The sequence below is a fragment of the Sander vitreus genome, chromosome 11 (genome assembly GCF_031162955.1).
Source record: "Sander vitreus isolate 19-12246 chromosome 11, sanVit1, whole genome shotgun sequence".
Taxonomy (NCBI): domain Eukaryota; kingdom Metazoa; phylum Chordata; class Actinopteri; order Perciformes; family Percidae; genus Sander; species Sander vitreus.
In genome coordinates this window covers 14,754,264-14,782,192 of record NC_135865.1, presented here as the reverse complement: position 1 = coordinate 14,782,192, position 27,929 = coordinate 14,754,264, and the positions used below count along the sequence as shown (strand labels likewise).

The following is a 27,929-nucleotide window of genomic DNA, read 5'->3' as shown; positions in this document are numbered from 1 at the left end:
GGTGGTAGCAGTGTAAAATCAAAAAGCAGACCCTGCTTGCACTGTTATCCAACATTTTGCATGCAATATTTTCCAAATGTACATATGTTGCTAGTTGGTATTAAAGGCGCTGTAAATGAGCTTTTTAAAATACTACCATAATACACTGGTACTGATACCTTACATTACTTTTAGGCCCTTTAATATCTCAGGATATGGCAATGCATTTTTCTGAGTAAGTCACAAGTCAATATTTTAATAATGTATTAATTTATTGAAAACAATAACAATTTAACATGAGTGAGATTTCTAAACATGGCTCAACTTGCTTTAGATTTTAATCTAACTTTCTCACACAGCTGTCTGTTACCTCCTCATGGCCAGGAGGCACAGACAGTGATTTCTGATAGACAAATTCATTTCCTTGCTCAGCTGTTTATATTTTTGAAACTATTAACTACTAAACAACTAATAATAATTGCTTAAATTAACATATATTTTCTTTTAGTTTTTACATAGTACACAGGGAGGTATGTGTTTAGGCTAAATGAGCCAACAAAGTTTTCTCAGTCTGATTTAATCCTGTCTACAAATGAAAAAGCTGAATAGGTGGATGAGCATTTCTTGTCTCCCTCATCAGTTTGAGTATAAATTAGTGCACAGCTTTGTGTGGCCGGTCTAGCACAGTGGGACTCCAGTGGCTTGGCTCCCAGGGGTCGTTTTCTGGAGTCCTGCCACAGAGGTTGTGTCGTCTGTGACCCTCACGGACATTCCAACCTCAACCTCTACTCCTCCTGAGAATTACTTACACTCCCAGATTGCCAGCAACAACCTCCAGTCATGTAAAAAACATAAGGAATTCCTTTAAGGAAGAGAACGGCAGGCTTAAGTGTGTCACATATTTTTCATGGTTTCTTTGAACTATTGTCATAACTCTTGTCTTGTGGTTGTGCTAAAGAAAAATGTAATTTTATATTGTGGTATACTGATACGCAATGATTTGATCATTGAACACTGGGTGAGGCATATGAGTCATTTCAGTGACCACACAATCATTCACCTCAAGTACCATTTTCTCTTTCTGTTCAGTCCTCAATCCTCCCTTTGTTCATCTTTCCTCAGGAGGAAATTATATTACTCAGCTGGCTGCTCAGGATATTAATGTTACCCTAAAGAAAGAAAATCAGTACATTTTCAGTACAGTCATTATCAACTTTATCTGCCATGCCTGGGTGAGTGTAAACAACACTAAAGATAGGAAAAGTGCAAACATGATGAGACAGATTCATGAATTCTGTGTTCTCTTTCATGTGGCGATCTGCTCTGTTTCTTTCTCACATAGGCTGAAAGGTAGTGTGTATAGTGTAGCATTTCCGACAACAATACCGGTATGTGCATTCCCTGCATTGCGAGACCACAGTGTATTAGTACTTCAATAACCTGAGGCGTTGAACAGAAGACAAGAGGAATACACTGGGTGTTGCCTTCATTATAAACCATAACCATAAACCATATATATATATATATATATATATATATATATATATATATATATATATATATATATATATATATATATATATATATATATATGCTCATTGTACACAATAAAGTGAGCAGAGAGGTGTTTTTCTTGAGATATGAGTCTCCCAAAGTGATTTTTGTCCAATACCATGACCTCACCACTTACAGGAGGACATCAGTGATGCAGAGAGGCCTCATAAATTTCACCAGAAGTGATCTCTGGGGAGACGGTGTCCTTCCGGCATCATCCAGCTTACCCTGGAGAAGACATTTGAAAGGATCAGATGTGGGGCGGTTTAAATTTCATCAATTATAGGACATTGGTGTATGTGGTTTATTGAATGATCTGTGCCCTCAATATCTGCAATTAGTAGGATGAGTGGAGTATTTGTATGCACAATACCACGTATCAACTGATATTATCGTTGTAACGTTGTATTGCCCGCAGGCCGACGAGCCCATTGTCCTTTGTGATATGTCACTGGTGAAAATGATACCAAGCTTGCTGTTATAGGGGGCCCCGTTTTAGATACACATCACACTGGAGCCTGGCTGGAGCTCAGCAGTAAAGCTTGAGCCAATGTAAGGGTCCATCCATGTTTCCTCCGTGTCTAGCAAAATAAACAATCTGCTGTGGGTCTGCAGAAACGCGAGATCAGACAGAGGGCAGAAGTGAGGACTCTGACATGCTGGGGGAGGAGGTGGAAAGGAGGAATGCAGGCGGGGGAAACACATAGATCAGATTTCAGGAGCCCCAGAGAGAGATGGAGGTGACTAAAGAGGAACCTTGCTGTCAATAGACCAAGAAACTATGAATGAAAGAAAGACAAAAAGATGTCTTTGTCCCTTTGCACATTTTCTTCATAAAAATGTTTGCATATGGTTGTGGTATTTATTCATTACAATCTATCTCACTGTGAAGAGGTGCAATTGGTGTTTTTCTTCTGAAATATGTGAAAGTAGGTGTGTCAGAGCAGACCAGTGAGCCACTGTGGTTTCCATCAGAAGCTAAAGCTGCACACAATATTGTTTTGGTTGAGGCTCTGGCCTCGGGGGCTTCCTGCTATTTGAAGAGAATGGGGTGGGGATGAGTAATGTTGAGTAACTGGGAGAAGATTCTGTAGTTCTAAGAATTGTACACTATTAGTCATTTATTCTAAATCTTTATGGGGAATTTTATGATCGTCAGCAATACTTGACTCTTATTCGCTCCTGTAGGCTAATTGATTTTTTTTATATGCCAAATTCCAGTGAGAAGGAAAAACATGCAACTGTGAATATTTTGTGTTAAAGCTCCATCATGCTTATTTGTACCTCCACAGCGATCAATTAGATGGTGCTCCTAACTGTACTTTATGATGCAGAAATTCTGCAAAACGTCTTTCCTGCAAGCTTATTGTATTTCCTGATTGACAGAGAAAGGAAGTTCTCTCCCTGTTCCTGTTACATAAGAGCTTAACCACAAACCTCTCATTGAACAAAATGTTGTTTATATGCAAGGTAAAGAGTATCAACCAAACTAATTCTAACATCCCTGAATATCTCTTTAATAGTAATTTAAAGAGTAGATTTTTCACATATCCTGTTACTTCTTGTATTACTGAATCAATGTGATAAAAAGAAGTTATGTGCCCTCTCTGTCAATAGATTTTAAGAGTTTTAAAAACAAACCCTTCACTTTTGGTCAAATGTCATCATATTTTAGCTTATTTTACTTTACGCAAATACTAATTTTGCTTTATTGATGAACAGTTCAAAAGCCCCCAAAGTGAGCCAGTAGTATATTACTGGCTGTCCCCAAATGTGTCAGAATAAGAAAAGGCATTTCGGACATCCAAAATCAATAGTCATGTGGAAAGGGAGGGTCACAGCGACGTGTGGGTTTCCCACAGAGGGTGAGGTTCAACAGATATGGCTGTGATGAGAATATACATAGCAGAATGCCACTGAACGCTTTTATTTCTGTCTTGATGTGTTTGTGAAATGTTGGCATCAACAAATATTCCCTCGCTATTTCCCTAATACCTGCAAACCAAGGTACAGTATGTTGGGTTGCATATACTGTTTGTTCTGAAGGAATTGGGTGGACTTGATAAGGCATGTGGAATGTTCACAACTGGCTGACTGTATATAGATCTCATCTCTGTAAGCTGCACAAACAAAGTTGTTGCAGCTGTGATGTAGATGCTGTATTTGCTCTTCAGAACATGTCCTAACGCGAAACATAGACATAGAACAAAAGTTTACATCTGTTGATTTTGCAAATGCTCTTAATAAAACTGAAGAAGTGAAAGGGCATATGAGGCTAAGAAGAAAATCCCCAGCTGACCTCACCTAAAGAGTTCTCTTCATTACTTAAGCTCATGAAAAATGTATCAGCAGGAGACTTAAGGCTCCAGATAGATGAAACTGGAAACACAGAAGCATTCATTCACACTATCAACAGTAGCGGAAATCATAGTTTTTGGTGCATTAGTATGTCCTCAAAAACACTTCCTGACAGGTTCTCAATGAGTGGACTTTATAGAATGGGGCCATTCATTCATGGCGTCTCTTGTGATTACAAGGGATGGTTGGATTTATCTGATTATTATTTAACTGGTTACCAGGTGACCAACAAAGATGAAATCAGTTTGTGTTTTGCAGGAATTGTGATATTTTTAAACAGAAGTTCCCTCAAAGTAACAAAGCACTATAGTGACATTTAAAATGATGTGTAACATTTTACTGTGTTTAAGTCTCTTATACTGTGATCCCCATACATTGCCACTCATCACCTCTATCCCACTTTGGGCTTTCTTAGATTTTCTCACCAAAATAAACATGTATTTATCTTTAAAATGAATTTGAATGCTGTTCAAATGCTGTTTTTGGACTGTGTTCATTGTGTTCTCTCTCTTGAAATAAAGCATACTATCGATACAGATTGTTCAGAGCTAAAAACACATAGCAGTTATGTAGTGCTAATTTGGTAATATTTTGGCAATAGGCGATGGCAGACTGCCTTCACCCAACTAAACTTTAAATCATTGTCAATGTGGATGCATTAACTGCCATTGTGAAAATGTGGACAATGGCATTTTGCTGCGCCTGAACAGCACCATACAATGTTTACAATAAAGTTTGGAGAGTTGCCTGGCAGCAAAATGTACACAATGAAACAGCCCAGTGGCGCTGCTCTTTATGTCAGTGTCAGGCCTAAAAGAACTGCCTTTGTACACATATGACTCTCATTCTCGGGACATTTGACATGAGCAAAATGAGGGCCAGGCTCCACAATAAAGCCTATACTGCTGCTGTCAAGTATTTCCTCTCATATATTAGAAAGAATTCAGAAACGCTTCAAATATGTGTGTAAAAATGTCAGTGGAAAATATGAATAAAACTTACCTTATCATACAAACCTCTGTATGTGAGGACACTTTTAAAAGAAGACTACATTGTGTGGTATCATGGAGGCTCATAATGTTTCAAAAACATTTGTATTTGCAACCCTGTCTTTGTGATGTTTTTATATCACTTCATAAAGTGATGTCAGGGATCAATAAAAATGAATTGTCATTAATGACCAAAGCTTTAGCACATCTCTTCATAATGAAATAGCATTTCACACACACATATATATATATATATGTTCCAAGTTTTCTAATGCAGTATAATACTCAGGTATAGGATTTACTCACAAATAATAAATACAGTAGAAGAGTGTAATGGACATCACCAGTGTACAGCTGCCCTCACCAGTGTTGTGATATCCAAGTTCCCTGTTGCAGTAAATCAAACACAGATTATGAAACACATGGGGAGATATTCCACAGAATCCTTTTAATAAAGACTATGAAAGCATGTTTCAAACATCTAGCCTATAATGTATTTTTTTTCTTAAATCATCCTCAATTGTCCATTATTAGACAGAACCAGTAAAGTGACTCATTCATTTTTTATAACTGAGTAAGGCTGTGTTGAACACCACCACCACATCAGCACCTCAATTAAAGTGTTGTGAGTTGTGAATGTGGCATTTTTCTCTGTGACACACACACACACACACACACACACACACACACACACACACACACACACACACACACGTATGCATTCACAGCTCTCTTTTGTGGCTAATTTACAGTCAAGAGTCAGGGGAAATGAATCTGCTGTTGCCAAAAGGGGTTACACGCCCTAACCCAAATACTTTCATCCAGGCAGGAAGGTACAGAGACTGTTACTAAAAGCTTCCTGGAACTGCTAAAACACTTCTCAGGAATCTAATACAGAGGGGACGTGAGAAGAAACCTCTCTCTCTCTCTCTCTCTCTCTCTCTCTCTCTCTCTCTCTCTCTCTCTCTCTCTTTCACAGAATGAGCTGTGAGACTGTAATTGCTGTTATGATTTGCAAGAATAAAACAGAGAGCGACACTTTCTTCATATACCTCAGAGTTGTTTGCTGGTAGAAACTGTTTTCATTAGCTCAGTGAGGAGTGAGAACAAGTAGCACAATATCCTAAAATAACTTCACCCTCTTATTTCCCTCGGAAATACCCAGGGTGTGTGAGGGTGAGCTATCTGTGTGGCTATGGGTTTGTGTCTTAGTGATCTTGTAATCTTTGCATCTATGCATGTTTGTGCCTGTTATAGTGATTGTGAATGTGCAATGAAAAAAAATCCCCGTCAACGTCATGCTCTCTGGATATCTGGCAAAGGCTGCCCTTTTATATCAAAGCAATCTGCTTGCAGTGATTTAATATTATATTGTATATACGGTAGGCCTTTGAGATATTCTAGTTTAATGGAAAACAGTGGAAATTGTTTAATTATAAATGATTCTACCTGTGATAATAACACTAATTTCCATTATTATTAGGTGTAGGTTTATGTAGGTGTCGTTATAGTGCTACATAACTACAGGAATCAGAGATAATCTTTCCTTTCACTGTTTCATAAAAGATGGTGGTTCTATTGCCTGTCTGTCTACCACCCCCGCTTTAGTACCCTGAGCATAGTGCTGAATCAGACCTCTTTTCCTTCCCTTCAATGCTGACCAATTGACTCATGTTGGCCTGGTTAACTTCTCTACATGCTCTACTGATGACCTTTGCTTTCATTTAGAAATATCACATATCACACCTACACAATGTGTGTTCTAGACCGACTCTATCTGTAAAGTGTCCTGAGATAATTCCTGTTATGATTTGACACTATAAATAAAATTGAATTGAATTGAATTGAAATTTAATTTGCATCTCATTTGTCTTATTTGTTCTCATTGACAATGGTAACACAAAACAACTGCTATCAACAACTGACTAAAACTAACTGAAATCAGGGAGACCAGAAGGTTCAACTGTTTAGGGAGTCTATAAGGGCAGAACAAGACAGCAGTTATAGCTCCTTGTTCCTTGCTGAAGGTCACCATTAATTCACATTTTCAGCCACCAGTGTTGGTTTTCCAATCAGCAGATGACAGTGGTGGGTAGATTGCATTTGACTTATAGCCCAGCCTACCCCTCTGCCACCCTCCCGACACACACACACACACAAACCACCACAACCACCTGTCACTCACATTAAGAAGGTCTTACTGCGCACAATCCATTATAGAAGCCATCTCTTTCAACAAAATGTTACTCTACTGCAAGACCTAATCCTTAAAGGATTAGTTCATCAGAATAATCAAAAGCATATTTTTACAAATGTCCTCTAGTGGTTTCTAGTCATGCAGATAGTTTTTGTAGCAATTAGATTTAAAAAATAATATATATATATATATATATATATATATATATATATATATATATATATATTGAGGAAAAGCCTATAGTTTTACAATGTTTTATGGCTGTTTTGTGTGTCGTTATTGTCTATTTTTATTGGTTTAAGAGTGATACCTATACGCTTGTATTAGGGTTGGGCGATATGACGATATATAATTGTCAAAACCATATGAAAATGTCAATTAGATATATTTTTCTATGTCGTTTCTATCGCAATGTCGAAAAACCACTGCGTTATGAAAGATTTTTTAAATATTAAATAACCGGAGTAGTCTATAAAAAAATAGGCTTAACCATGTGGTTATTTCTTTTAGACTATTTATTTATTGAAATACCATAAAACGTGATATATCGTGATATATATTGTTGTCGAGATATGAAATCACCTATATCGTGATATAAGATTTTGGCCCTATCGCCCAGCCCTAGCTTATGTATATCCAGATCTTAAGTAGCCTACTGCGTTTTTTTTATAGCTGGTCTTTTTTTTATTAAATCGAATTTTGCGGGAAAGGGATGCGTTTGTACTACACCACTGAGCAATCATTATTCAGGTCACTATAAAACCACACCAATGTATCATATCCATTTAGGCTACATTGCAGCTCTATTGATCATCGATAAAGTGCTGCATCCGAACTAAATAGAATCCTTCACTGCCATTAATAATGTTTTATTTAATTTGCCCTTCTTCTGATTATATTCTCCTTAGGTTTTACGAGATAAACGCAAAAATATCCTGAAACTTGACAGAATATCACATCCAGGACCAGCCGCACGGTGGAATGTTTGGTATGCATCTTTTAATACACGAACAACAACAAGGTGGAAACAGTGTCTTTATATTATGTGTTTAAATAACAAAAGCCAATAAAATTTTCATAAATGCCGAGACATATTTTGCATATAACAAAAATGTCCTTTTAAATCTTCATTATAGCAAAAAAGATTTAAAGCGTTTTGTATTTTGGTAACATTGTTAAAACACCACCCCTACACCAAATGGTCGAATGGTTTCGCCCACCTTGGCAGCGTTTGTCCTGCGCAGCATACTGACTGCAAATCAATGAAGCCAGTCAAACAAACTGGGCTGGGCAATCGAAGTTGGGACAATTTACGGAGGTTTCTGTTGCCGGATAGTCGACGACAATAAGGATATGTATACAGCTAATATGTATAGCATCCTATTTGTGTGTCATTTAGCGTAGTAAGGAGTCTATCCATGTCAAATAATATTCTACTTATACGAGGAGTTTAATGTATTTCGCTAGAAAATTGAAGCTTAACTGAAAAAAAAAATAACGTTACCCTCCCTATTTGAACTGAGGATGATTTTTGCTAATACTGGAAACCCACTAAGGACTCCGTATCGCAAACAGGTAAATACGCTAATATAATATTTGACCAGCCTTCAGACATTAAAAGCACAAAGCTGACTTCATGGAAGTCGCTGAAAAAGTCTAACGTTGTATGTCAGCAGCTCACAGTTTAAATAAACTTAACGTTGCATAGCCTATAGGTCGGCGCTCAAACAGAAAGAAAACTTACTTTGGTTTTTGTAATTTGAAATGGCAGTGTTGTGTTCCTGTGTGTGATGAAACATTCAGATAGACCACGGTATGCATAATGAGAATACCTGCTGCTCGGGCTGTGGTCCAGGTCCAACACTGCTGGAGAGATACAGGCCTGTATAACCTCAGTTGATGTTTAATTTAATAGTTGCCGCATAGAAAAATAGGCCTATGTAATACAACATATTTTGGCATATTAATGAAGTAGCCTACACATGAGCTGGCAATAAACACTTCATAGAAACTCGACCAAACCGAAGTTTGCAATTTTCATAGCAGACTATATTTGTGCTTAGTTTGGACCAGTGAAGATTGGTTGGCTTCTATTTTGTCAAATTCACATTCAGTGATAGAAAACCATAGGTTACCTTAAATGTAGGCCTAGTTCTACACCCTATTTGCGGTATTATGTTTAACTGTGATGTACAGAATTATACAGTAGGCTATGCGTGGCTTGTCCACTGATGCATTTACTTTGTCCCAGTTAGATATAGATTTTTAAAACTCCCTTTAGCTAAAAGACTTGAATAAACATATTTACTCTGCTGTGCTCATGTTGTATATCCTGTGGCTAGAGCTCCATGGGCGAGGCCTGTTACTGGAAGCCCTGTGTATTTCCAGTGCGGATATGACGGCCTCTGCCGGTCTGGAGCTGGCTGATAAGATGCCGCCCTCTCCCCATCACAGTCTCTCACAGTCCTGCATCTAAGTAGCCAGTCACATGTATGAAAACTAAATTATCTTCCAGTCCCATAGAAAAGGGAAGCTGCACTCACCTGAAGCCCAGAGTCTGAAAAAGCAACTTGGGACTTTGTGGCAGGCATTTTCTTTAAAGACTTGGCTTGTCTTGAGTGTTGGTTCTTATGTTATAAACTATTGCTCGAATGTAATGCATGTCTCTTTTTTATTTTTAAGTAAAAGTTAAATACATATGCAACATGGAGCTTTTTTTTCTTCTTTTTAGATCTAAAAGCTTTTGTCTCTAGCCCCATTCATTTCCCACATTTAGCTGTAATTATTTTTTCTCATTTCCAGCCCTACAGTTTAAGTGTATTACTCTTTTCTAGTCGCTGACATAAATATATTGGTATGAAATGAGTTTTATTCAGGAATAATTCCAATCACGAAAATCAATTTGGCCACGGTTAGGTTGTTTGTAAGTAAGGGCTAGTCATGAGAGCAACTGACATTTTTTCACATTTAATGGTTTGTTTATTATTTTGTTTGTCTGTTGATAAGGTTTTTATTTTGTTTTACAAGAATTGCAAAATATTTCATGACTACTCTACTCTGTCACCTATTCATGTATGTAGCAACATTATTGCTGTTGTCCTCATCCATGCTTAAGTATAGTCTTGCATTGCCAGATCTTCCTCCACAGCGCTGCGGAGGAGGGTCTGGCTAGTCCACATAGCATTCCGTGATGGGAGAAAAACGTGCTCTGGTTTATTGGCATGTCTTTAAAACAATCACAGTCGTCTTGGGCGGCGCTAAGCTCCGCACGGAGCCACGGTGCCTCTGCAAAATAGCCGGAACTTGTTTTGATGGAACGTGTATGTTCAAAAGTTGTTTTAGTCGTACAACAGAAAACTCAGATTGGACAGATAGTCTAGCTAGCTGTCTGGATTTACCCGGCAGAGATCAGAGGAGCAGTTAACCATAGTCCTCATAAATCAACTGAAGTTTAAAGCTTTGGGGGCGGTGCACGGTCACTGAAGGCTTGTATCGTGTGGACGTGCCAACAGTTTTGTTGTCGTTGCTTAGAATTCCTCATGGGGGTGGCAGAAACTACGCACTATAGCTTTAAAATTCCAACACAAAGAAAGCGGAAGGAAACGGACATCAACCGAAAAGATATCATCCGGCGGAATTTCCGGCGGCACCGGAGCAATCCCGGAAGTGAAACATTGTGGATATAGACTAATGCTTAAGAGAACAGATAACTGTTTTTTATGGTGGAAGGAATGAGGACCTGTGCCACCAATCAGTTGGTAAACAGTGAGTCAAACTTGTTTCACCGCGAAGGCATTTGAGGCTGTTGACCAGTAGGTCACAAGAGAAGATAATCTAGACTTGGGTTGCTCAATCCTGTCACCACTTTATGCCTGGGATTCCATCAGCTTCCTCTCAGCTTGTGATTCCTCAGAGAGGGGGTTTGGGGGATAATCAGTGTTGGATAGTAAAGAGAAAGACACATCCCTTAAGGGGAAAGCTCTCTCCTGATCTGTGTATTGTAAAGGACAGGGTTGCCCAATCACTGAAGGATTTTAATTTTGTTTTCCCCTTGCCCTCGGAAGGATTTAGGAAGGAGCTTATTTGACACCTGAGGCAGTGTGACATCAGTCTGACACTGATGTCAGAGTTACAAGCCCCTATGGAGCCTGATTGTGCTGACTGTGAAGGTGTTATGGAGATTGTTCTGCAGATATGGATCACTGCTCTGTAAAACATTAATCCTCCCACTGGACAGAAACCCACATGTTACTAATGATGGAGTGTCCAGACTGTTCATCTTTTTTCCCTTTTTAATATGAGAGTGAGTGACTTGGTGAGGGCACACAGCAGGCCTTTCTCGGTCGATGTATATGTGAAATCGCACACAGAGAGACATCTAATCATTTTATCTCTTTGTATCTTACTCTTTTCTTTTCAGAAAAGTGCAGTAAGTTGTTTTGTCCTGACATGGAAAAGGATTAGGCTTACTTAAAGCTGCTGTAATCAATATTGTTAAATTAACAATGGACCTAATGACGATGTGCATGTAAAAGGGGTCACTTGTAGTGACGTACCCACAGATGATTAGCCTATTACCCGACTGGGCAGTTCCCCTCAGCTCAACTTAGCATCCACGCCATTTCCAGACGCAACAGTCAGCTTTGTTCAGCTCTTTAAAAAGTTCCAAAACCCACTGTATGCTACCTGCCCTGCAGCAGGCAGACACAGTTAGCAGCTAGCTAGTGTACTTACTATAACTTTTTACAGATAAATCACTAGACATTTCCCTCAGTAGTTGGTGGAGAGCAAAACAGAGCTAAAAGATAGGTGATATTGGTCTTCAATTCATCAGGTTGACAGAAATACAACTCTAAATGAATACTAATGTTACTCTCTATCTGCTGGATGTGTAAATAAGCAACTGTTTGCTAACAACTTTGCCTTATTAACTTTTTAAGGTGATAATATCTCAATATTATGTTTACAGTTTGTTTCTGCTGCCCCGAAGTGGCTTTAAGAGTAACATAACACCACCTGAAAATCTAATTTCTGCGGACCTCCAGTAGTTTTGCACCTTGCTGCAGAGATGTACAAGTGTACTCCAGGGTCTATCGGTACACTGTGACATCAGAAGCACACTTCTGACGACACCCAACCACACCCATTAGGGATGCCGGTTGTGGTCAGAGGTGAATCTTTGGACTTGAGAACTTTGAGCCGTGACAATAAACGTTATTATTTAATTACCAGCCAGCCTGAACTTGATTTTAACCTAGTTTTTCTGTGTTTCCCTGCCTATTCCAGCCATCTGTTGCCTCATCATCACACCCCATGGCTCCACCCAGCCCAAGCAACAATAGCAGCAGCAGTAGCACTACAGGTTGGGACCAGCTCAGCAAAACGAACCTCTACATCCGAGGCCTGTCCCCTTCAACCACAGACCATGACCTGGTCAAGCTCTGTCAGCCGTGAGTACCACACTTCCTCTCATTATTATCTGCCATCGATCAGCCATTGATTTTTTGGCCCACTTAGTTTTAGAGTCTAGTTTAAATGTGCAATGGCAGTCACTTTTTACATACATTTGTTAAAATACAAATAAGGTGTGAAAAAGTAAAAGGCAAGATGTAAATATGCCATTTTACAAGTACAATTGCACACTTATTGTATTGAAAGATAAGAAAATGTATATAGTGTTGTCTTTGTTGTAATCTATTGTCTTTGGTGTAATTTATTTATATAATTTGTCTTCCTTTCTAGTAAGTTGACTTTTAATGAAAAAATGTAGTCCTGCTCGTCTGTTTAAATAACTTCAAAGAAAGGATTTAAGATGTAATCATATTCCTATGAAGAATAGAGTACTTTTAGACGATGCAGAGAGCGTTGTGAGTCACCTATGGGTTAATATGCATATTTGAGATTCTTACAAATGTGGCAGTATTTCAGACTTCATTTGAATATGACATGAAAAATGTATCTTGAAAACCACACAAGGACAGAGTGAGATGAGCATGTGGGGCACAGCAGCAGAGGTTTCATATATCATGTGTGTGGATAAAGGAGAGATACTGTCAGCACTGGGCTTGTCCACAGCTCTCTTTTGTGCGCTGAATGCTTTATATTTGCCAAGCAGAGAGACCACCATGGTGCCTCAGAGATTTGATTTGCTTTTTTTCTGAGGCCCCCTCTTCACAATGCGATACTGACTTTGCAACACAAAGCTGCCAATTCATTTTTTGGGTGTTTAGAAATATATTACATATTGAAATTGGCCTCAGCAGCGACACTGTATTTAACTCTTCTTTTATTTGATTTTATTATTCAGATGGATAAAAAACAGTACGCAGAGAATGTCGTCTTTTTACTTTTAAATTGGATTGATCCTCCTTTAGATTTACGAGAGCAGCCTAAATGCAATAATTTTCACTTGTTTTAATGTACTTCACACTTCAGTGTGTGAACTAAACTATTGGATGAGCTTTTTATCACTAACTATTTACATTGTGATGGCAGTGCAAGAACAAATACTTTAGAGCGCCGCTGCCTGTGCTCCATGGCTGCAACACAGCAAGCACCTGGAAGTACGGTGGCCACTACGGAAACCATTGTTGCGCGTGTTAAATTTGGAATCGATGATCAGATTCAAAACCAAAATTTCCAAACGATTCCATTGGAAACGAATCCAAGTTGGAACCGGTCCTTGATGCCCAATCCTAGTCGCAACATGTTATTTGAGATTAGAGTTCAGATGAAAAACAGGTTATAAATGATTGCTATTTTATCATTTAGCCTAATCCCTGGCTAAAGTATCCTTGTGGTTAACTGTAGGGTACATTGTGGCTTGCATCATGGTCACTGTAGATTATATAGGTCATTTTTAACATGATACCTATGGACTGAATGTGCCCACTGTAGTTGGTCATGTGGAAAACACACATTGAAAGAAATATATTTTAAAAGAAACCTACGTACGTTGCATTACTCCCAATTTTAAAAACATTCTTCTCTACCTCATTGAGTTTATAAACAGATTGTAATATATATATATATATATGTGTGTGTGTATGTATGTATGTATGTATGTATGTATGTGTATATATATATATATATATATATATATATATATAAACATATATAACAGCAATGTACTGTCTACTAATACAACTAACTGTTGTTTACATACATAAACAGCTGTTTTAAAATTAGCACTGACAAATCACAGTTAAAGAAGTCAAATTAGCTATTGAGATATAAATTGTTATAAATATTGTTTTGTTTACAAAAAACAAAACAAAAAAAACCCAGGGTTTTACCTATTACACGACAACATGAGGCAGACCAGACTTTTTAATGTCGTTATCTCTCGGTTTTGTAAGGCAGTGGTTTGCAGATATTCTTACTAGCATCTGTAAGTGAAAAATGTCTGCCATTAAAAAGTGGAAGGTGTAAACAGTTCACCAGTGTTCCTAAATATAAAATGAAAACATGAATTATATGTCAGAACTTTACATATGGATGACTCCCTCTTTGATCCCAACTGTCCAAGTGACCCAACTTCTCCTAAGAGAGACTTTGGTGACTCTGTATAAAGTTTGATACAGTGGTTTAGTTTAAAAGGGACTGTTTAGCTTCGCACTCATATGGTGGGGATTTTCACCACCACATGGAAACCACTTCCTGTTTCTCATATTTTTACAGTGATGTCATAGATTGTTGCTCAACCCTCCCTTTCTGTGTGTTTTATAACTGGCTCCGTCTGGTACATAATCCAGCTAACAATGCCTCCCTTTTCTGCTCCTCCCCTAGGTATGGCAAAATTGTGTCAACAAAGGCCATCCTGGACAAAACTACAAACAAATGCAAAGGTGTGTGAAGTTGTTTTTCCTCCTAACTTCACCGCCCTCTTTTATCTCTTCTTTAATTAAGTATGTATCAAGGAATCTCATGAAGTGCCCTGCAGGATTTTCAACACCTCAAGAGACATCATCACTTCTACACTTTCTCAAAAATTGGTAGATTTTCATTGTGGGAATCCTATCAAAACATCAAGTCATTCAACAGCTATGCAGTTGTGTCAGATGACCCGGCAAGTCAGGAAACAGACAGCCAGGCTGCTCAAAGCTGCCTCCCAGCTCATGTTATTTTAAGCCTCAGCCCATGTCTGTTGGTGTGTCACTGCTGCCGGTGCTTCATGGGAAGAAGTGTCCGATGACTCCTCTTTCTGCTGAGTGACAGTGTTGGTCTTGTTCCATTTCTAGTAGACTACCCATCTGACTAAAGAGGGACTTACTGATTCTCCCTAGTGCTGATGGGATTAAGAGAACTCTTTGTCACTCTCCTCTGGATTATACAGATGCCAGTAAATCGATGGCTCTCAGTGAAAGGGGACACTGTAATAGACCTTGTAAAGCTTGGACTGAATTTTAAATAAAAGCCAGAGACGGCTTCAGCAATAACTTTGTGCAACCAAAATTGTATTTTTTCTAATGTCAGAATTATCAAGAACTTATAGTCAAACCAAGACAATAATTCACATTAAACAAATGTTTTTTATTGTTTTTTTTATTTTTGTATCTAAAAGGGCCCTGCCATATTTACCATAATTTAGCTTGAATAGGTTAAATATAGCAGATGCAGTAGAGGTAAAGGACTATAGGTTCACCCTGTTTGTACCCCCTTGGACAAAGAGCTGACCTGAGCCATGAACGTCACACTGGTATCTGCATCCTCAGCGTTTTTCTACCTCCACTTCCACACACACACACACACACACACACACACACACACACACACACACACATACATGCGCACACACATGCACAAACAAAAGCTGTACACAGTTAGATGAACTTATATAATGCAAAAGTATATACATACATACTGTAAATTCAGCTGTAACACTGTATGTAAAGCTTTATACTAATGTGTTTTACCTACTGATTAACACACACCCCATCACCATCCACCACAGAGAGGCATAGGTCAGCCCATGCAACATGGAGGCTCAGCCATTGTTTTGTGCTGGCTATAGAATATTGTCCTAATTGTGCTGCATGTCTTCTCAGGATATGGCTTTGTGGACTTTGACAGCCCTGCTGCAGCTCAGAAAGCTGTGGCTGCCCTGAAGACCACTGGTGTCCAAGCTCAGATGGCAAAGGTGAGAATTCATTACAGTCTAATCCTGATATCACGCCCATACAAGTCACCCAGTAACACTGTTTCCCCTCCATCCAGCTGACGAGGCAACCTAAACCTAATCTTTGTGTAATTAAATAGCAGGATTGGAATCCTTGAATGCAGGGTATATTCTTACCAACCCTTTTGTTGAATCCTAAAGGAAGCATGTGCTGAAAACAGTGAATGTTTGTGCATACGTGTGTGTTTGGAACTTTATTTGATTTCAGGCATTTGCACAATTTAGCACTAGATGTATTAAGGCACTCATTTTCAGGAACAACTGTGACATATGCACAAGGTTGTTGCAGTTTGCAAGTGTATACATGTAAATATTGTACATGTCAGATGTTTAGTGAACTGTGAGGTCAGGTACTTCTTGTTTTGACAAGATATTAACTGTGAGCACTTCATTGAATTTAACTATAGTATTCTAGTGAGACATTTGCGGTATTAACAGCATCTCCAACTTTCACCTGCTGCTGTCATTTCGCTCTTTCTTATTTGTCTTATTCTCTCTTCCTCCATCTTCATTTCTTTTTCCATAAAGTTTGACTCCTGTTGCATTTATAGTGTAGTTAATACAGTGCACATTTGTGCTGCACCACTGTCTTAGTAAATCTGTCCCCCAGTGATTAAATGTGTTTGGCAATTTGCTAATGTATTCATACATGGTTTATAATGTACATATATGTGTGTGCATTTCCCTGCAAGTGTTGCTTTTATGGCGACAGCTCCCAGCCAGGATTCAGAAGGGTTTCGGATGTGAGTGGCGCCAATAGTTAGACTTTAGGGTGTAGAGATTGGTGTTGCTGACAGCCGGATGACGTAGCAGAGGAATTATCCACCGTTATCCACCGGAGCTGAGACTAGTCTTTCTGTCTCCTCCAAAGCACCATTACACATACATTTAGTATCTTCCTGAAAGATAATTTTACTTGAACCTCTAAGAAATGAACATGCAGCAAATGAGGCTTCATGTAGCAAATATGTAAAAAAAAAAAAAAACTTACAAAATTGCAGAACTGCTAATAATAAACAAATTTCTCTTCTTTATTTGACAAGTTGGAGTTGAATTGTCATGTAAAAGAAATAGTTCAAACTATTGCTTTAATACTGACCATGTTGTGTGGACAGACAGTGTCATTAATACACTACAGTTCCAGCTTTATTTATTCAGAGATTTTCAGATGACAGGCTTTAAAGTAGGACTGTATTACTTTAGGCACCTATACCCTCTGACATCCGAAAAAGGAAGTTAATAATTGTGTGTTGTTATGGTAACAGAAACCAGTCATTTGAAATTAGTTCCCATACAGCACTGAGCAAGAACCCTTGGCCTCATTTCCCTGTCTGGGGATCTGTAGAGCTTCTTGACATGCCTCTGTGCACCCATTTTACTTTTTTAAATTAAAATAGAGCTGCTCCGAGGGGCATGTTGAAGTTTAATCTTTGTATTGTGGAAGGTAAATGGCATTATAAGGTGTGAGTTTTTCACTCCAGCTTTATTCTCACTATTGCTGAAGCTTGTTTGGGCTTAATATGGACTCTCTGAAAAAGGTCCCTTTTCCTGTTTTTTTATTTTTTTATCTGCCTAGGCACCCTCAATGGGCTTTCTCTCATTATTATTTTAAGGCAGGTGGTGGGAAGTGGCCAGATAAGAGATTCTCTCTTTTTATGATATGTTATTTCAATGAATGTCTTGTGATATGTGATTATGTGCTTCCCTTTCTCTGTATGCATATAAGGGATTCACCTAATGCACGTTTGCATTAGAAGTTATTAATATAGGCAACATTGTATGTCATGGTTTTATGGAGCTGTGTGAAAGACAATAATAGAGGAACAGCATTGTTTTATATTGTTTCTTGTGACCGGAAAGTCGCAGTCCAATCCCTGGATCAGCAGTCTAATTGTGGGCAGAGGAAGTGAAAAAGCAGCACTTGCCTGTCCCTCATTTCCACAATTGTTAGCACCCTTGAGGAAGCCATTTGAAGTCCCAACTGCTTCAGTGAAGCTGCTGAGTGGCCTTTATGATCCCCAGCAGGAAAATTCAGTTGAGGCAGCTGTCCAATAAACAACAGAGTAGTACAGAGTCTAAGTACAGAAAAGTATGGAAAGTAAAGTAACAGAAATAAATAGCATAAACTACGTGACAATAAAGACCAGGTCAAAATGTAACGTGCGTCAGGTAATTAACAAGTAATGTACGTATAACAACAGAAAATAAGCTTGCTGTTATTACGCAACAATGTATCAATTGCCTAACTGGGGGGTCAATTAAGGGACACTGCCACTGAAAAAGGCCTAAAAGGTAAAGCAGAAAAGCAGCCTTTTTTTTTATACACGTGTGTGTACATCCATGTGTGAAAAGCAGGTATCACTGAAGGTCTCCTGCTCTCTTTTGAGTTATAAAAGCTGCATAGAGCTGTGGTGCTGAAACACATCCCTGCACCCCTCACTCCATCCTCTCATCTCTCCTTCCACTGTGTTCAGGACCAACTGAACGCCTTCCCTGGGTTTTGTTGAATGTTTGTTTAACATTTTGTCGAAATGTAGATTTTTCTGTTGTGTGTATTACTTTACTAGTAATCCGACCTGTTCCTGTAGCTGACTCTGAACAGCACAACGTTGATGAATATTAATGGTGGGAGGCCGATCCCCAAGGACTCGTAGCCGTGTCTTATGTTTCTGCTGATGCTATTAAAATACAGCAAGAAATCAGCTGATGTGAGCCTCAAGCCACTGTGGGCTGCATGCAAATCTCTATTTATTACAGCTCATAGTGACCCTTTACTACCAAAAAAAAACCCAACAGAGACAGATGGGAAGAAGCAGAGATAACTGATCCCTATTAGAAGTCTATTATAAATGTTTAGCCGTTTCCAGGGATAAATTATATGGAAAAGGAAACTTCTCCTTCCGTCCTCTCTTCCCCATTGTTACTAAAGCCAGTGTGGGTGTGATACTACAAAGGAATGTTTTTGTGTTTTCCAGATGTGTCTCAAGCATTTCCCTTAGTGTAATTACATCGCCTCTGGCTTCCTCTTACTCCTTTCTTTTTCAATATACAGCAACAGGAACAAGACCCAACAAACTTGTACATCTCCAATTTGCCTATGTCTATGGATGAGCAGGAACTGGAGAACATGTTAAAGCACTTCGGCCAGGTCATCTCCACACGCATCTTGAGGGACTCCAGTGGAGGCAGCAGAGGAGTGGGCTTTGCGAGGTCAGATCCTTGTGTAATTTATTAGAAATGACTCATGGTCCTGGAAAAATATAAAGAAACCATTTTTTACTGATGCCACATATAGCATTTAAACATCAATACATTTAAACTATGTCAAATTTGTCACATTGGTATGATTAAACAAATAAAGAGCCCTTTATTTAGCAGTAAAGACCACTGTGTGACCAGTAAAATAGAAGTGATGTCAGGGACAGGGGAAGGGAGACAAGTGGCAATACCCCCTTTACAACACTAAGCCTGAGACATACCAAGCCTATAATGAGCCGTCGGACAGTCTGGCGAGGTCAGTGACTCGAGTATGTTCGGTGTGTTCCCTGCCGTCGTCCGTCCGCGGGGCCGTCGGCCTTCATTTCGGCCGATTTGACATGTTGAATCAGAAGGCGGGCACTGCCGGCAGTCAGACTCAAATGACCAATCTGATTGGTAGAGTGCTAACCCGGAAACGAGGAGCGGTTTGAGCATGACTAGAGTCTCTCAAAATCTGACGAAAATCTTCTAAACTGACATTTGTCGATCTGAAATGAAAACAGATTCAGCAACTGCATGGCCTATTTCTCGCTTAAAATGTTTTTAGAAACGCGTTTCAGTGAACTATTTTAGTAAAATCTGAGATCGTATTCTGAACAAGCCGCCATGACAGTCTGGCTTTGAATTTCCCATAGACGTATATAGAATGGACCAACAGATCCCGTTCCTCTGGACGGAGACCAGTAAAGGATATTAGAAGCACTTTTCCCGTGATGGCTGAGCGTTACTGCGCAGCCTCCAACTGAGAGAGACGCAGAAATGTGACGTGAGCAACCTGTCTGAAAGTTGTAAGTCTTCTGGTAGCTGTGCCAAGAGAAATCTCAATCATTCCGAATATTGCAGAGATGGAGAGCATAGGTATATGTAAGGAGATAACATGGGCACAGGCTAATTATTGCTAACTAAAATGCTAGTTAACATTAGTAATTAAACTTAAACAGCGAATATAAGTCAAAACTGCCTGCGAGCTTCTCCTGTACTGTACGGTAATTCCTCTACTATGCGACAGTAAGTCCCGTGGTTATGACCCAATCGTTAGCCTATTTTTACAAAAACGGCTGCTACGGAGCCATAACGTGAAATACAAGGTAATGGAGCCTTTTATACATTGTCGTGTTTCTTTAGAAATAAACAATGAACAAATGGAGTCTTTAAACGGTTTTCATTTTTGGGCGACAATACAGATTAGCGTCGCCTGCTGTTATGGAGACGTATTGCGTCTCGTCGTTTTGGTGTGTTCCGAGGCACTTTTTGGACCGAGGGTTGGCCGTCTGGTTGGTGTGTCACGGCCTTTAGGCATTACAGTCTGTGGGAAATGTGGCTTTTACATTTGAGAAACAATAGTGCTAACTATACCAACGGATTAAAATCCAGGCTATCAGGTGGCTGGGTTGGCTCAATGGGTAGAGCAGGCACATATATACTAAGGGCGCTGACACACGGAGCCGATTATTGGCCGTCGGACAGTCTGGCAAGGTCGGTGACTCGAGTCTGTTCGTAGTGTTCCGTGCCGTCGTCCGTCGGAGGAGCTGTCGGCCTTCATTTTGGCCGACCCAACATGCTCAGTCGGAGACAGGGCAGTCGGGACTCACCCGGAAATGGCGAGCGGATGAGCCTCTCAAAATCTGACAAATCTTTTAAACCGACCTTTGTCGATCTGAAATGAAGACCGATTCAGCAACTGCATGGCCTATTTCTCGCTTAAAATGTTTTCAGAAACACGTTTCGGTGAACTATTTTAGTACAATAGAAGATCGTATTCTGAACAAGCCGCCATGGAAGTCTGGCTGTGAATTTCCGGAGAAAAAAGACCCATGTGACGTGTTCGTCCTATCAGCTGCCGGTTTTCATTTTCTGGGAAACAATACAGAGAAGTGCCGCCTGCTGTTATGGAGACGTATTATGCGCAGAGCATACGCTCAAGTTGGCATCGCCTCAGTGTGTTTTGAGGCATTTTTTTGGACCTCGGGGACCCGACTGATCAGTCCGACTGGCTTTTCTGCCGACGGTCAGCCGTCTGGTTCGTGTGTAAGCACCTTAAGAGGTTTATGCCTTGACACAGAGGTCCAGGGTTCGAATCCGACCTGTGACGATTTCCTGCATGTCTTCCCCCTCTCTCTCTCCCCTTTCTCACCAGCTGTCCTATCAATTAAAGGCGGATAAGCCCAAAAAATAATCTTTAAAAAAATATATCCAGGCTATCAGTAATACCAGCTACCAATGATGAAGTGATGAAAGAAAAATATATATATATATATATATATATATATATATATATATATATATATATATATATATATATATATATAATTTATTTATTTATTTATTTTTTTTAAACATTTGGTTTTGCTGATTTCTCATCATAAAAAAACCCATGCAGTTAAATGCTGAATGAGTTTCATTTTCAAAAGTAATACCTAAAAACATAGCTATGTTGTCGAGAACAAGGCGGAGAGAACAGTGCATGTATGGACAAATGGAAACTCCTTTATGAAATAGTTTCGACTGCTGGCTTCCACCATAACCTGCACAACCTGACGTTTAACTAAAATACCTGACGGATGAGGTCAGGGTCATCATTGACAAAACACAAATGTCATAATGCATCATAGGATTGTTTGTGTATAGGTATGTATGGCAAGTTTAGTTTGCAAGTTGATAACATATGTACACGTTGGGCTTGCAATCTTTTATCTTGAACCACCCACCCACCCAGAAAGAAAACAGTTAATGGAAAGCACCTTCTTACCATTTTTACTGCTGTTCTTACTGATGTAGCTATGCTTGTCTTTTATGTCTTTAGGATGGAGTCAACTGAAAAATGTGATGCAGTCATTTCTCACTTCAATGGAAAATTTATTAAGACACCTGCAGGTGTTCCAGGTAAGACATGCAGTATAATTATCTTATATTCACAGGTACGCACTGCAGAAATGTAATGTAGGCTAGTTTATCTGCCATACCATGAAAATAATATTGTAAAGAAAATAACAGGATTTGTCTTGTAATGACTATAATGTGTACAATGTTAATGGCCGGTGTTTTATAGGCAGGATGAAGTGGTCAGCCAATTGATTCATGCCTCCAACAGGAGTCAGTGAGTCTGCTGCTCATATACACTCAGGTCTGAGTGGCAGAGCACAGACAAAGAAAACGAGAGAGGGAGCTGCTCAGTTTGGCCTCCACTCCCTCTCTAAGCATTTTAATTGGATTATTAGACTGAAATAGTCTCTGCTGGCCTTGCCTCCTTTAGGAAGGGGAGGGGCTCACAGCTCCACAGCTGCCAGATTAGATGTCTGCATTCCCAGGCTGGCTAGTAAATGTGCACTCCCAGGCTTCAGGGAGTTAGTGACTCTGTATAGCAAGCAATAACACAAAGTGTGTGTGTGTGTATTTGTATTTGTTTAAGACAGAGTTTATTATCTCTCCACTTCTCTCTCTTTAGCACCATCTGAACCTTTGCTGTGCAAGTTTGCTGATGGTGGACAGAAAAAGCGACAAAGTCAGAATAAATTTGCCCTGAATGGTCGCGGTTGGGGAAGGGACATTGACTCCAGACTGGTAAGTGGTGAAAGGAACCAATCCATGATATGAATAATAAAGGACACATTTCAGGTGCACCTAAAGTGTTGTACATGTAGGATAAAAAACAGAGTGTAACAAATATTATAACATTTAGAGTGACTATTGTTTTAGTGTCGCTGAAGAGTCATCTAAAGGAATAAATCACATGTATTGTATCTACCACACCTGATTTTTATTGAGTTGTGATCCTGGTTATTATCTATGCTGTTAATTATAAAGTATTTTGTAGTCAAGGGTGCCCTCTTTCAGGTTTGAGCATAATAGGTACAAAATAGACTGGTGTATCATGATGTTGTTTTGTTTAAGTATTTGTGTTGCATGCTTCAGTTTAGTTGCCAAACCTGAACCTTCTTTTGTTCCCAGGCCGGAATGACACTCACATATGACCCCAGTGCAGCTGCTATGCAAAATGGGTAAGCCACATCAACGGATAAGACTGCACTGTCATGGTCAGTATGTATTTCATTGTACTTAGCTTTTTTTATTCTACTAAATTACACTTTATTCTGTGTCCACAGATTTTTCCCACAAGCATACAGTATTTCAAACCGGATGATTGCTCAAACGTCCATGTCTCCTTACATGTCTCCAGTTTCAACATACCAGGTTTGAACCCTTCTCTTCAATTATGATTATGTATCTTTGATACTGTAATACAACAAAGGCACACCATTTCATTTATCAGTTTTAATGCAAGCGTGTTTACAGTGCGTTTGTGTGATGTTCCAGGTGCAAAATCCATCCTGGATGACTCAACCCTACATTATGCAGCACCCAGTAAGAACAAAATCACAACTCTCTTTCCCTTTTTTTTTCTATTTCTTTAAAACATTTCCCTCTATGGTTATAACAGAATTTAAACATGTTTCTGTAAACAAACAGACAGACACACACAATATGTGAGAGTAGTAGTTGCACATAAGGTGACACTGATCCTTGAGGATTTGCAGTACTAAAGTGTTTGTATAGGAGTGTAAAAACGACTGCTTTGGAGAGGCTATGTGAAGCTGTGTATTTGTTGACAGATGCCGAATATTTTTTAACAGATGGGTTTCAATTGAGAATGAAGAGTCCTTTCTTGCTTTGAAAATGAGCCAGCATAGATGAGAAAACACTGCTAGATGCATCAGGCCAGCCAAGATGCTTATAGACAACTTCCTCAACTTGTGACTATTCACCTTCTGGTGTGTGTATTAGATGTGAAGTCGGAGATTACTCAGTTTCTCTTTGCCTGAAATCCAATCCTGCAAAACTGATTATGCTCATTGTCAGTTACATCATAGCTATTCCGTATCATTTTCATAACATTCTATCTTGTTTACTGTGTGTTTTTGAAAAGTATTTCAGGTTTAAAGAAGGATATTTTCTCAGTGACTTTGTGTATGCACAAGCTGCAGACATTCCTCTCATCTGCTCACACTTTTCTTCCAGGGTACTGTGATATCGCCCTCTATGGACCCATCTATGTCACTACAGCCTACTTCCATGATGGCCCCTCTTGCACAGCAGATGAGTCACCTCTCTATGGGCAATGCAGGAACGGTAAGAGAACTCTGCTTGGGATCAGAAATGAGTTCACACATTATACTTATTTTTAGAATGAGGTGTTTAAAAGTGCTTAATTAAACTGTAAAATGTATAGATGAACATGCTATATATATATATATATATATATATATATATATATATATATATATATATATATATATATATATATATATATATATATATATATATATATATATTTATATATTTATATATTTTTCTCTCCTTCATTGTGCAGTTTATGGCCGCAAACACATCTATGCAAGGAGCATATATCCCACAGTATGCCCACATGCAGACATCAAATGTTCCTGTAGAGGTACGTGCATTAACATCATTGTAGCCTGATGTGTATGAAGCATCATCGTCATTTTAAACAACAGCTTATTGTTATTTTACTCTCTTACAGGAAAATGGTGCACAGTCCCAAGTGGACTCATCCAGCAATCATTCCCCATATTCCTACCAACAAACCAAGTAGTGCTGAGGTAACATTTGGACAACAGCTAAAACAATCATGTCTACAAATGCAACGGATGCTAAGGATCTTTTCACTGTTTTGCACAGGTTCTGCAAATATTTAAGTGAGACTATTTTTGGTATCATTGTCAAATGATTTGAAATATATATATATATATATATATATATATATATATATATATATATATATATATATATATAAAAGTTTTAAAAAGTTTTATTTTCATACTAGAAAATGTTTATTTTTTACCAAGAATTGCCGTAGGATACAAGGAAGACTAATTGTTAAAGTGCATGATAGTAAATGTGTCTTTTGTTAATATTTCCAGATTTCTTTTTCTTCTGAAGACTTTTTTCAGTCAGACATTTTGAAAATAATGTTTTTGTGCTTGCTGTGTTGAGTGTTGCTATGGTGAAGTGTTACGTGTTGTTTTCTTGTAAAGTGATTTCTCTTAGTAATTTAGATTGATCTTGCTGTCTGATTAAAATTTGCCTTCATAGTTTTGATACAGTTGTACAGAAACACCACAGAGAGCAGCAATAAGCAAAAAAAATGTTATGAGCTATTGCCTTGCCTTGCCTATGTAGGACTTTTTTTTAAGGAAATCAATGTGTTGTTGCTTTCCCCCCTCCCAAAACTGATAGAAAAGTAGAAGAAATTTTAGATTTTAAATCAAATGTCTCCAAATCTGATAATTTTATTGGATGTAATATTTATTAGTAAGAATACCTTACATGTTTCTGGATGTTGGATGTGTTACCTTTTGAATCTTGCCTCGTTGATTATTGTAGAATAGTCGAAATTGAACTTGGCAGGGTGGGGAAATGAGAAGGGGCAAATGTGTTTTTTGTCTTTTTTGGGTGATGTTAATTGTTATTTTGATGGGGTGTGTCTTTTTCACATTTATTTGAAAAAACTAACAGGAAAACAGACTTATGATTGTGCAAAAAAAAAAACTCATCTAAGCCTTGTAATAGAACTTAGGGCAATAGTTCAGCGAGTTGGGGAGTAAAATTAGATGTGTGTATGTTATTGAACCTCGCTCTTTAATAGGAAACAAACATACTAGGCACTTTCAATTGTAGTTTACTTCACCAAAGATTGTGAGCTAGTACACTGAGGAAATTGTCTCTTTAACCAGGACACAAGTGACTCTGCGAACTGGATTGCAGTTTGGACAGTGTGCCTTTTTTGTACAATTACATTCAGTTTTATTAGGTAATTGTACAGTACGGACACGCACAAGCATGAAGGAAGGCCTGGATCCAACAAGTGCCACACATTAATTTCATACTTATAGAATAATGGAAATTGTAACATTATAGTAAAATAAATTAAATTATGAAAGGACAGTGCTATGACCTTTTAAAAAAAAGTCAGATCATTAACATAGTGGATTAAAGCAGGCTTTTTGATTATGGTATGCTCCAATGAGCCTGTGATTCGACCTGGTGGTCAGTCAGATCAGTTATCTACCTCAGAGTTTTCTTTCTCCTCTGTACTAGGTCGGGTTAGCAGGTCCAGCCCGCCCTTCCAGACCAAATGCCACGCTCAGGAGCTGGCCACATACAGCTGTTTCCTTATAGGTTGTTTTGAATACTTTGGGATTTTCTTCAAACCATTTTTTTTTATGATGTATTGTTGTAATCATTAGGGTGGGCAACAACATGTTTCTACTCATGTTCACACATTCAGTTTCATAGTTTTAAAAGGGCTGCTGCTTTTATGGCAATAGATTCCAGAGCAGGGTTCAAAATAAGCAATATCCACCAGCCAAATGCTGGTAAAATATGCAAGTGGCTGGTAGATTTGTTCCACTCACCAGCCAAAAAAACAATGGTAATCTATTGAGTGGCTGGTAAAATGTGAACATTCACTGGCCATTTGGCTGATGGATGACAAAGTTAATTTTGAATCCTGTTCCAGAGGCTGATTTAAAATGTTAAAGACCAATAATGACAACAAAGCGTTGTGGTGTTCAATGGATCTGTGCTCCTTTAAACAAACATGCTTGTTGCTTTGTTGAGGGTCTAGATGTATTCGCAGCAGCATTTCCTCTGTAGTTAGCTTGAGTGTGCAACAAATGTAAAGGGCCGCTGTGATTATACTTGAGATTTCTGTGTAATGCCTGAAACTGAGAAGTAATACTGTCTTGTGAGGTTAATGCTGCTAGTGGTGTCTGAACCATGTGCCATAGTATCTGGGTCAAGAGTTGCAGAGGTGCACATAAGAAGAATTGCTCATATAAGTAACCACCATTTTGAACAGTCATTAAGTTATATGAAAAAAGTTCTAATTTATGAAGATTGTTGTACAGACAGCTTGAGGAAATAAGAGATTTTCATGGAGCTATATGAAAGTTTATTGGTTTTTCTTTTTACTTGTGCCACATAATTGCCAGTGGTAACGTATGTACAGTTTAAGGAATCTCTCCTCTTTAATTTTGTTTTTCTAGTGTTTGTTAAAGCCAAAGACCTTTGTTTTCTCAGTAGAATGTTGCCTAAGGTTTATTCTTTCCAATTCTTTGACATTTTGAATAAAAACTTTCAACTTTTAATCCATTGTAAGTCTAGTCTTTTTTGTCAAGAGGAGCTACTGTTCTTCATCCTGAACCCAGAGTACACCTGTTTTTACATTTGATTGAGAAATAGTCGGTTACCAACCTTGGATTGATGATGAAATTATGTAAGTACATAATTTGTGTACTCTGCCAATACAATGTTTTTTTTTAATAGTTGAACAATACATTTCAATCTGATGATAGTTGTTACTGGAGCTTGGCTGGAGCTTCGGAGGGCTGACATC

At 38.6% G+C, this 27,929-nt stretch overlaps 1 protein-coding gene and 1 long non-coding RNA gene across 5 annotated transcripts; one reads left to right on the top strand and one right to left on the bottom strand.

Moving 5' to 3' along the window:
* Positions 1-282: 282 nt before the first annotated feature.
* LOC144525195 (uncharacterized) lies at positions 283-9,495 on the bottom strand. Of its 3 annotated transcripts, XR_013502668.1 has the most exons (6): positions 9,386-9,495; positions 8,910-8,943; positions 5,187-5,267; positions 1,670-1,761; positions 1,040-1,148; positions 283-811 (listed from the first exon to the last, which is right to left on the bottom strand). It is a non-coding gene; the product is annotated as an uncharacterized LOC144525195 (long non-coding RNA). The 3 variants fall into 3 exon arrangements; XR_013502666.1 differs by having other exon boundaries at positions 283-1,148; XR_013502667.1 differs by having other exon boundaries at positions 283-1,148; positions 8,910-8,940.
* Positions 8,328-25,630, top strand: rbms1b (RNA binding motif, single stranded interacting protein 1b). Of its 2 annotated transcripts, XM_078261802.1 has the most exons (14): positions 8,328-8,652; positions 12,047-12,248; positions 12,364-12,527; positions 14,866-14,924; positions 16,125-16,216; positions 19,308-19,465; positions 22,317-22,396; positions 22,959-23,074; positions 23,462-23,511; positions 23,617-23,704; positions 23,828-23,875; positions 24,530-24,640; positions 24,882-24,962; positions 25,053-25,630. In XM_078261802.1, exons 3-14 carry the CDS (start codon positions 12,391-12,393, stop codon positions 25,122-25,124), a joined length of 1,092 nt encoding a protein of 363 aa, XP_078117928.1. In that variant the 5' UTR covers positions 8,328-8,652; positions 12,047-12,248; positions 12,364-12,390; the 3' UTR covers positions 25,125-25,630. The 2 variants fall into 2 exon arrangements, with proteins under 2 accessions (XP_078117928.1, XP_078117927.1); XM_078261801.1 differs by lacking the exon at positions 12,047-12,248.
* The last annotated feature ends 2,299 nt before the right edge of the window (positions 25,631-27,929 follow it).

Coding starts and splice junctions, on each gene's coding strand:
- rbms1b (XM_078261801.1), top strand. CDS start 8,602: ATGATTTTTGCTAATACTGGAAACCCACTAAGGACTCCGTATCGCAAA. Junction 22,397..22,958: donor GACACCTGCAGGTGTTCCAG/GTAAGACATGCA, acceptor CTCTCTCTTTAG/CACCATCTGAACCTTTGCTG. Junction 24,963..25,052: donor CATCAAATGTTCCTGTAGAG/GTACGTGCATTA, acceptor ACTCTCTTACAG/GAAAATGGTGCACAGTCCCA.